General features: G+C 37.6%; 1 protein-coding gene across 1 annotated transcript; it reads right to left on the bottom strand.

The window, feature by feature from the left end:
- Positions 1-9,650: 9,650 nt before the first annotated feature.
- LOC139710810 (heparan sulfate glucosamine 3-O-sulfotransferase 1-like) lies at positions 9,651-10,754 on the bottom strand. Its single transcript, XM_071622721.1, has one exon. The coding sequence runs from the start codon at positions 10,752-10,754 to the stop codon at positions 9,651-9,653; it is 1,104 nt and encodes a 367-aa protein (XP_071478822.1).
- Positions 10,755-11,902: the final 1,148 nt, after the last annotated feature.

The following is an 11,902-nucleotide window of genomic DNA, read 5'->3' as shown; positions in this document are numbered from 1 at the left end:
AGAAACGGCTTCCAAAATAGTTTCGTTTATCAACTCTCTTCGCGAACACGATAACTGGAATGTCACTGCACAGCTGCATTGCGCAATTCGACCCGAGGAGAAGAGGTCACATAAGGCGCGCATCGTTCGTAACTGCAGTACAATACTACAAAGCCGTTTCAAAACACCTTTGCGTTTATCAACTTCAAAAGGCTTTTACAAACAGGTTTCTGAAAACCTGTTTAGGAAACCTGTTTGGAAAGCCACAAATTTGCGGCTTTCGAAAAGGCTTTCCGAAAGGGCTTTCAAAACAGCTTTGCGTTTATCAACTCGTAAAAATTCCTTGAAAGCTGTTTGGAAAACCTGTTTCTGCCGAGAAAAGGAGAGTTGATAAACGCACCCTTTCGAAAAGGATTTCCGAAAGGGCTTTCAAAACAGCTTTGCGTTTATCAGCTCGTAAAAAATCCTTGAAAGCTGTTTGGAAAACCTGTTTCTGCCGAGAAAAAGAGAGTTGATAAACGCACCCTTTCGAAAAAGCTTTCCGAAAGGGCTTTCAAAACAGCTTTGCGTTTATCAGCCCGTAAAAATTCCTTGAAAGCTGTTTGGAAAACCTGTTTCTGCCGAGAAAAGGAGTTGATAAACGCACCCTATGATGAGCAGATTTTACGTACATGCTTTAAAAGCTATATCAATACTTGCCGATGACAATTTAATGGATAATTTCAGGATTAACTTTAAAAAGCAGATAACATTGGATCATACTTTTTGATTATTCAATGTACTGAATTCTATCAACATCGTTGAATGAAATATGAGGATGAATTTTATCATCCGTCTACCTCTAACTCTCGTCGTCTCGACAGACCGTCCAGCAGACAATATCATCTTGATCAAGATCGTTGACAACGAGGACGGACAAGAAATTAATGGCCTCAGGATCACATGTGACGTCGACCCACGTGACCAACCATTTCCACCAGTGGGAATATACGAGATTGCAGTGAATGACGTCATCGAGTCAGCTTCAAGCTCCCCTTCCTTGATCCTTGAGTCCATTCCGAGTGAATGCGTTGAAATCTCCTGCACCGGTATCAACGACATCGGAAGGACGAACGCTACAAAGATTTACTGTCCAAGACGCAACCGTAAGACAATAAAACGTTCCATGATATCGTAATTTTTAAATCCCAAAGCTTTTGTGATTAGTACAAGGAAAATTCAATTTCACTTCATTATTATACGTTTTTCTCTCCAAATGCAATTGACATGAAGCCATTTTTTTTTTAATGTAAGGATTGACAATATACCAAACTCGTTAGTACTAGCTTTATTGCTGGTAATTGCACATTGATCCTCTAGTATTATATACTAGTAGTCTGTACATTACTTGTGTCCATTCATGCAAGTGCTAATGACTATGATTAAAGAAATCCAGGCAAGTAGGCTTATGGGTCTTATCACTATAAGATTTTTATATTAATATCTTTCTTCATACCCCGAACTAGTCTGTTTTCAATTGACAGTAGCAAATTTGTTCACGTGAACACAAGGGCCATGGTTGTAGAGTAGGTTGTTGTACTTGATTTTTATACAAGGAAGGTTTAAATTTTAAGATTCAAATGTTTCCCGGGAGTGTTAAGGTGTTAATTACATGTTTTTGGATAAGCAATGCAAATTTTGTAAACATAATAATTCTATGAGCATCGTCAATCAAACTCGTCAGTGTCTGACCCGTTAATGGAATACAATGAGGATTCTCTTTCAACCGTTCAATGGACTTTGTTAACCTTTGACCCCTTGATTTTGTGCATCAAGGATGTTCATGATTTGGGGAGAATGCGAAGTACCTGACAAATACAGACACAGTTAAAAAAACAAAAAACAAACAACAACAAAAACCACCATCAATAACGAAACAAACAGATTATGTGTATGTGTTTTTGTAATTCTTAGGTCACGCGCCTCCAGCGAGTAACATCCTCTCCATCGAGACCCAGGAGATCAATGGGGAAGAAAACCAGGTCATTCTCGTTATCACGTGTCACATTAGTCCCGAGGACCAGCCCGCCCCAAACCTTCACTATTACACCATCGCAGTCGACAACACCACGCTCTCCTCGTCCAGCATCGCCTCGGCTCTCTTCAGACCACGCCCACACATCAGGTGCATAAATGTCACGTGCTCGGGGACGAACGGGATTGGTTGGACCTACACCAGTCTCGAGTACTGCTTGAAGAGAGGTTAATCTACTTTTGATGGAATGATTTCATTCGCCTCTGGAATTTGATAGAGCAAGCGTAAAATTGTGTAATGTGAAATACTACATAATTATTGTGGATGATAGCTCCAATTTTGTCTAGTGTTTGACTCTCACCTTCATCCCTACACGCTAGATGATACATTTCTTCAATATTCCTATCATATTCAAATTCATACCTAAAGAATTTAATCAAACTAATTCAATATACTTTTGAGACTTTATGTCATTTTTCACTCTTGTTTTGAATATGGTTATGATATGTTGTTGAAATGACAATGTACGACGTAGATAAAGCATATGAAAAGACGTGTGTACAAAATGGTCTGGGCCTTGTCCATTTACCTTCGATTATCCCGTTGATTCTGCTTTGTCAAAACATCAGTGGTCATTATTTTGGTTTGGCCATGCAGGGACCATTGCTTGTCTACATCGCGGAGCTCTTCAGAAGTCGTCTACCACGTACGCCTTGCTCTTCACAGCGTTGTTCTTGTCGATGGTGACCTATGTAATCGTGGTGATGAAAAGAAGAAAAATTATCATCCTCTGAAGAGGTACTATAGACTTCCTTTTTTTCCTTTTCTACTACATTTTCTTCCTCTCATTTTTTTTTCCTTACCGGTACTTTTTCTTTCTCTTTTTCTACCCTGCCTCCTTCACCCCCTGGACTTGTTCGAAAATCTTTTAACTCTTTTACCTCTTTGCCTCAATATTCTTCTGGTCCCGCTCTTTTCTTGACTATTCAATTCATTTGTATTCATCGTTGGTATCTGCCTCTTCTTCTCCTTAAGATCTTTGGTATTTAGCTTTGTTTTTAAAGTTCCCTTATTGCCAGTCATAAGATGCATGGAAGTAATTGCAAAGGAGAGTTAAGGGTGGCAGGTTTTACAATTTGAAAGCTTTATTTAATACCGACTCTACCCGTGAATGAGAGAAATACTTCTCCGTCTTGAACTCATCCTCCGTGACCGGTTTCTATCAAAGTGTAGAGTAGCAACACTATTTTGAGACAACGGTGAAATGATTCCCTCATAACAATAACCAAGAATAACTGAGCTTTCTATTTCAATGCGATTTTTCAAAGCGTTTTGTGCGGTTTGCTGATGTAGTAATGATCACATGCAAACATATAGACCTAATTTTTAACCTCTTGAGGCTTTATACTTGTATATCTAAACACTTTAAATAATAGAGGCATTTTCCTATATTCAGATGTGTCTGTCTAATGTCCTAACCTTCAAATTGTTTCTGTCATTATCTTGTGTATTTTTCTTATAGATGGAGAGCATAAACTGGAATCGTGGTTTCATAATTACATGTTTGCCATTTCGTTCGACGAAGAAAATCCCCCTATTGACGGATATGAGAGTAGAGGAGTGTAGTTCATAGAGTCTTAGATTCTTATTTAATCGAGATCCTCAACTATCTAAAGATTAAAACGTACCGAATACGTATAGCCATAATGATAATACAAAGAGATGGAACTCATGCAACGCATTAGACTATTGTGTCCTACAATTACATAGTGGTATACTTTGCTTGAAATTGACGTGATCTGTAATCAAAATAAATTTACTGGTCTTTTTTTTTCTTCAAATTAATAGCAACTCAAGTTCGGGTTACCGCATGGAAAAAAAAAAAAACACTTTCACCTAAACATGCGAGATTTAAAAGCAGTAAGGTTGATGGTGATGGACAGATGATGAACAGAAAACCAAAATATCTCTAATATTTGTAATTACGTAAGTAATGTCGACTGTATATGGACTGATATAGGTAAGAAAAAAAAAGTTATGTTTTTGAGTGAGGATCTTGCATCTTCCTATATTTGATTGTCAGACCTTGTTCTCAAAGCTGAAAGACAGTTGAATGAAGAGACGTTTAGTCCCCGACACGAAAACATTTGCTTGAAACCCTCACGAGTATTATGGTTTACTGGTTTTAAAAACAGGACATTACTTTGCTTCTGTATCCAAAGGATTGAATCAAGGCATGATCAGTTTACACTTGAGTGATGAAAGGATTGCATGATTACAATTAAGTCTTAATGCAGTAGTATACAGGATTGTCGATGTAAACGCATTTTACGCAGTAAAGACTCCTTTTGAAGATTGAACAATCGCATTTCTATAACACTTGTCTCGTTTCATGATTTAAAGTGTGAATTAGAGTTGTTCAAATTTTCATTTTGTCCAGCAAAAAGAAGAAAAGTGTAGAATAGAAATCACGGTGACGAACTTTAAACAATGATATTTATGAACAGTTTTTTAAAGTGTATAGGAAAGGATATTGATAAAGGCGCCAGTAAGTTGACTTTTAAACTAAAAGAATAGTAAGAGCAATGGTTTGAAGGAGAAAAACGAAGGTGGACGAGTGACGGACGTGACATCGAGACGCCTGTGTGTCTGTATGTATGCGTGTATTTTTGTACGTATGTATGATTGTGTGCACATGTGTAGATAAAAGCCGTCTAATTTCGTGTATATAATTATGAAGTAAGTGACGAATGCTAATACTATTCATGTATTACGCAAACTGCTGCAGATTTTAGGATTTGAGTGTAGATATGGTGTGGGGGTGTTTCATCAATTTAGTCAGCGGTGACAAGTTGTCAGTCTCTGACAATTTCAGTAAAATCCTTGGTTTTGATTGGCTGAGATGCTCTGATCACTGACTGTTACTATGGTTATTGTCAGAGACTGACAACTTGTTTCAGTTTTCCAGTTTGAGTAAGTTTTATTTCTCCACTTGTGCATAACAGAAAATAAGTATAACAATATCAATCATATTATTCACAAGTCATGAAAATAATATTATTATAAACAAGAGTTCACATTACAAGTATATAATCACGTGAAATAATACATGAATTTCATTACAGATCTTTAAGTGTACAGGTGGAGGAGACGTTATCAATAAGCAAATCGCTTGCCTTGGACAACGGCCTATGAACATTATATGCCTTGTAACTTTTTTTAAACTAAAAAAAGGAAAGGATAATACACACTCGTAGAACAAATAACGTAAATCTTTAAAGTATTTTAAATGTCATTTGACCAAAAAGGACACCACAAGGTAGAATGTATAAAGACGAAAAAAAAAAGCGAGAATAAGGGACCGAATAGGAAGAGTAGAGAGAAGAGAGGAGAAGAGAAGGAAAATGATGAAATACAGTGTTCAGGAGTTGGGAGCTAACAAAAGCGAGTAGTATATTGCGAGAAGAACGTATTTATAGGATGATTTAAAACGTTGTAAAGAAGAACTGCATTTAAGGTCATCATTCAATGAGTTCCATACATCTGGACCATGATGTCTTATTGAATTTTAAGCTATAATGAGTTTAGGATTTCCCAAATGATAATCTGTTGCGTGACGGGTAGGATATCAGTGCTGAAAGTTTCAGTGCTGACAACTTTCATGAAACGGTACCCTGGACTTTGTTTAATTTGACGACTGAGAATGAATTAATAGTTTGAGAGAGAAATATATAGGGATCAAACTAGATGTATGGATAGATGGATAACAACGATTGTAACTCCTTTCTCATGAATTCATGTAAGACTGTACGTAGGTATGTACCGTCTGTCAAGGGAGGTGGTCTCTTCCCACTTCCCTGATCTACCTGTATCATTGTGCGTAGCTTTGTATGGATGGATGTATGATTGTATATCCTTACCCATGAAATTCATGTAAGACTTTACGTGTGTATGTATCATCTATAAGTGTGCGTAGCTATGTAAGGATTGGTGTATGTGTGTATTGTATATCTTTACCAATGAAATTCATGTATAGTCTGTACGTACATGACGTATGTACGGTGATTGTACCATCTGCCAGTTCGCGTATATCTATGTATGGATGTATGCTTGTATATGATTGTATATCCTTGCCAATGAAATTCATGTTAGAGTGTACGTATAAAAAATGTATCATCAATAATCAGTGTGCGTAGCTATGTATGTATCATTGATGCATACATTTTTATGAGAGTGTGAAGACGAATGCAAACATTCATTCACGTATCCAAGACGTATTGACAAACGGATTAAGAACTTGTCATAATCATTTACTTTTTACACGTGCTTTATATTATGATAAAACATGGGTTAGATATTGCGCGGATAGTCTTCCGTAGAGAAGTTTGTGCTCACAAAGATCTACGTGAAATGGATGACCCTTACCTTATACGAAGAATTTCCATCTTCTCCACATTGCTCTATGGAGGACTCTTTGAATTCTTTTCTCTTACTACCTCTTGTCTGAAATCAAAACCTCACCACTCAAGAAACCAATTTCTTCTGTCTTTGTTTGCATTATTATACATTATGCGTTAACCATTAACCATTGTCATTACATTCCCGTTGAATACTTGACTTATATGCCCAGACAAGAATATCTATGCTTCAGCCAGTGTGTTTAAAATCAAAAGCAGATGGTGTATTAATATTCTAAATTTACGAATTTATAAACCATGGGCTGTAACGTCCTAGCCGATTTTCCGAAAACAAATTTAATCTAGGGCCCAGCTATCAAACCAACCTTGAATTGGTACTTTTTTTTTTGGGGGGGGGGTGTATCATACATTTATATATCAAGTACGGAATAGGTTATATACTTGTACATTAAAAAGCTTCAAGTTTTGAAATGCGATATGCCCAACGACGGAATATTAGCGAGTTTAGCGATGACGGGTCAAAATACAGTTAGATGTGCCACTATAGATCAATTTATTGGGTGGACCAACATTATCCATCAAAATTGATTCAGTTAAAAGGATGGTAAAGTGTTGGTGGAGGTGAGGATTGTGTTTTAAACTTATTGCAAGCTACCAAGAAAACCGCTTTATAGGTAGAGCATATACCATTCTTCGACGAACTCAAAGCTTATTACATGAAAATTGGTTCTTGAATGGTTGAGACATCAAAAAGAAGTAAAACAAAGCGAGCATAATAAAAGGAGGGCCCCACCTTTTATTAGAATTGCTCTGCTTTGGATATCTCAGCCAATCCAGAACAAATATTCATCAAATGAACGTTGAATCCTTCTGGAATTGCATGCTCTTTCATAAAAAGGTTTCTGATTTTTTCTCACACACACAAACATACACACACACACACACACACACACACAAACCTGACGTTAGGTCTCAACCAAATTACTATACGACCCTTTTAATCCATCTTTTTTACACTGACCTATGTGAAATAACATGCAACATTGCATGCGGGTACTAGTACCACCTTATCTACCATAGCTCTGGTATTAGCCATTATGGGCTACGTTTGAGTAGGCGGCTTTTACGCAATATTTGTGTATCGTTGCTGTCATTGATTACAATGGGTTAACCTCTTGATGCTTTAAACACTTTAGTATCGACGAGCTGTTTTATGGAACGGATAAAAAATACAACACACACAATGCAGACATAAAAACAACAATGACTTGAAATACCGGAGTGTGATTGGCTGTCGCAAAGACAATTAAGTTTATTCGGCTCTGCTTCAGTCACCACAAAGTCCAATGTAACAGTGGTTACTTCTGTAAATTACTCTATAATGAAGGTACAGAGCACCCCGTTATAGCGAAATCCTCGGGACCGGCATTTCTCTTTCGTTATAAGGAAATTTCGTTTTAACAAAGCAAGGAATTATAACGCAATCCATGCGTATATTACTCAATGAATAATACACTCATTCACTGGAAAGCTTTGCCAAAATGGTTTAAATCATTTAATGTTACATTAAACACAGAGCATAAAGTTGATTGCACGTTCATGCCTAGTTTCGAAACATCATTACCGAGATGGTTATAGGATTCGGTTACAGTTCGTAATTTCAAAGTTCGTTATTACTAAAGGTCGTTATCCCTAAGAATCCTTATTACGAAGGCTCCCTATTTGAAAGGTTCACCCTTCTAGGATTCGTTACTATAAGTATTCCGAAGATAGTTACTCTGAAAATGAAATAAAGTTTCTTATCCTGAAGTTTCGTTCTTCAATAGTTATTTTGAAGATCGTAATAAATTTCGAAAGTGAGATAAGATCCCTCGATTTGAAGGTTTTCAATCTACCCCAAAGAAAATAAAAAAGGATTCCTAGTCAGGTTTGATAATCCAATAATGGGAATGATTCGGGTTTTTTTTTTTCGAAGGTTCGCTTGTCCGAATAAGATTATTCAATCTGTACTTCCGAAGTTTTGTTAGTGTGCTCACCTTTTCTCTCTCTCACTCCCTCTCTCCCTCTCTCCCTCCCTCTCTCTCTCTCTCTCTCTCTCTCTTAGATAAACGAACCTTATTTCATCTTCCCTTTTACAAACATAATTATGGAATAATGAAGATTTCTATCATTTTCGGATGAAAAGGCCTTCGGAATTAAAACCTTATTTCATTGTGGAAATAACGAAACAATGTTCGCAATATTACGAGCCCTCATTGCCGAATTAACGAACATTAAGCAATAAGAATTTTTGTGTTTCGTAGGGGCCTAATGACGAACCTTCTTTCATTTCGGATTAACGTATATCCAAAATTCTCTCAGAAACATTGCGTGACACACGGAGCGAATGCAGAGTGATTTGAAGCGTCTGCCCATCCATGCAGACTCTCTGTAAACGTTTCTTCCGCTACTTTTTTTTTTCCGTAAGCGATCCGTATTAAAGGACAAGTCCACCTTCATAGACGTGTGGGTTGAGTGAATGCAGCAATATTCGTAGAACACATCAGTGAGAGTTTGAGGAAAATCAGACAATCCTTTCAAAACTTATGGATTTTTGAAGTTTCTGCTCACTCAAGGCTGGATGAAAAGACTACTATAGCTTGTGATGTCACATGAGCACAACGATATAAAGAAAGAATAAAGAAAATTCAACATATTTTCACGATTCTTGCATAACAAAAGAACACTTGATTTCTCTCCTTCAGAAGGCAGGGGGAATAAAATTACCCTTAACATGTGTCAGTATAACAAGTCGAAGAAATGTACACTTTATTCAAAAAGTGAAGTTTTGTGAAAGTCTCTTTTTATTTTCTCTAAATCGTTGTACGCATATGACATCATACACTGTAGTAGTCTTCTCATCCAGCAGTGACTGCGCAGATACTTTAAAAATTCATAACTTTTGAATGGATTGTCGGATTTTCCTCAAACTTTCACTGATGTGTTCTACTTATGTTGTTGCATTCACTCAGTCCACATGTATACATGAAGGTGGACTTATCCTTTAAATTTTGTCCTAACGGAGCATTTTCTTTTGGTTTTCTTTGTCAATGGCGCTCTGAAAAGATTGCGTAATGAAGAAAAATGTTGTCCCATTTACAAAGGCGATGAGTTTGGAGCCTGATCTTTTTATACTTTCGCTACAAGTGTTATAGTTTTATAGATTAAGAAGGGTCTAAGTGTTGGCTTCATTTTGTTTTCTATGCCCAAGTAAAACTTTTCCCAACCATTCGTTCAAAGATGAGATTGTGTGGGTGATAGAAGTCCTTCAATTTTCGCTCAACATCTTCAGCTACGAAGGGATGAGGGCGCCCTTTACCTTCGCGCATGCAGACATCTTCACCATCTAATTGATGCTTGCAATAAAACCCCTTGGTTTTATCAAAGTATATTTTCGACTCGTCAAAATACTTCGGCAGTGCGAGAAAGTATTCGACCTCTTGAAGGACGGGCAGAGGGTTTGTTTCGAGTTGGTGACCATCGACCACCAGGAAACGATCACGGGGAAAGACCTCCAGCCATGCCCGCAAAAGTTCGTCGTAAAGCCCGTGGCGGAGAGCCGTATTAGTCTCTTTAACATCACCTTTATTAGAGAGGAAGGTCTTTTTGAAGCCAGCGGGGTTTAGCGCCCTTTTTAGAGGCTTGCCTCCAGTGACAATATTGTGAACATAGCTCGATACCAACCGTAACACGGGATCACGAACTACTACGATGAATTTAGTCGTAGAGGGCAGCATGGACTTTATAAGCAGTGGAACCCTCTTGTCACGGATGTAAGTCGGTGTCTTTTCCATTGTAAGCTGATACTTCGACGAAACTGGCATAATATCGCGATACCAATCCATGCCACGATTAAAGTTGTCGTTCCAAAAGTAGACTTCCTTTGGTTTATGCGAGTGTACAAGATACGGGTGCATGTCGAGAAAGAAGGAGAGCGCCCCCGTCCCGCATTTCGATACACCGATTCCGATCACATCTGGTAATCGGTTTCGACATTCCAGTTTCTCTGCTGCCGATGAATTTGTTTTCCAGTCTATGGGACACCTCACGTCAATGGGAAAATTTCTGGATAAATTTCTGACATCATTTGCAGATTTTGAGGTTTGATTTTCTTCGTTTTTATTTGCACCTATTATGGCAGTGGCCTCCCCTCTCGATGCTGGGCTGTAAGGTGCGTACTCATATTGACTTATGAATTCGGCGGAGGAGCAATGGAAGAGGAATCGTGCGATGTTAAGAACCACGTACCCACCGATGAGAGCTCCGATGACAAACGCCCTCAACCATTCATTCTTCACCAACATCGTGACGTCGGAAGGGAGCCGTTCAAATCAACCTGTAATGCAGAGTATGATGACAAATGAAACGCAATAAAAGAAGTACATTGTACTGGTAACATACAGTGGTTGTCGTGGTTGTAGGAATAGAATAAAAGTGCATCGGATATAATCATCGGAATATAGCAAGGAGGTACTAGTGAACATAAACAAGGAAGAGAGTATAATCATTATAGTCTGAATGCCAGACAATGAACATTGTTTTACCGTCTGTCAAATGATTTTTGATGATTTCACCCCATTTCGTTTGTGATGGATCCGAATCTGGATGATGAATTTCTTCCATCTCTGAAGGTTTTGAGATATTCAAGATGATATTCAAGTTGCTTACCCTATGCATGCACATTTCCTTAGAAATAAAATGGAGAAAAATAGCAAAGAAAAATAAAACTGTTCTCATGTTTCGAGGATGCTGAATCCGAATCTGGATAGTTCAAGTCTGGAATCCTCATTGCCCGAGGATTCTGAAACATTAAATGGAGCCATCCTAAACATCGTAAAACTTCCAAGGTTGCAATAGAGAGTTGACTCTATTATCATGTGTTACTAGTATATAGTCGAAGTATTAAACGAGGGATAGTTTAATTTACCAGTGGCAGCACGTAATGATTTAGTGAGAAATGTCCTTATAACTTTCATATTTCTGCTCCAAACGAATAATATTTTTAGATAAAGACATAAAACCCAGAGTACAGTATAATGCTATAATACCTTGGACAGGTAAATACTACCACGCCATGTCCATTGTATGCATCACTGTCTTAGAAATCTACATAGGATTTTTAATAAGTATTAGATAAAGTTGCAGTGTACCAACAAATTAGCCTAGGTGGCAGGTTCACTCAGTACACATTGTAAATGGTGCAACGAACAATAAAAAAATGAAAAAAAAAACATTGCGATACAACGTCATGTAATGGGTAAATCCTACCTAGTATTTGTGTTTTCCGTTAAGCCTTACAGAACCAATTTAATGTTCAGACAAGATAGAGATATCAATATCACTCATTTCCATATTAGTATAGGCCTACATAAAACTATATGCGCGCGCACACACTCATTTGTGACTATTGTGTATAATAGAACTCATATCATTGTCAATACGAACCTATACT

The sequence above is a fragment of the Diadema antillarum genome, unplaced genomic scaffold (genome assembly GCF_040938485.1).
Source record: "Diadema antillarum isolate AM-2024a unplaced genomic scaffold, OU_Dant_1.0 scf00000039, whole genome shotgun sequence".
Taxonomy (NCBI): Eukaryota; Metazoa; Echinodermata; class Echinoidea; order Diadematoida; family Diadematidae; genus Diadema; species Diadema antillarum.
Note: the sequence above shows the minus strand (reverse complement) of the source record. Positions and strands in the feature narration are given on the sequence as shown.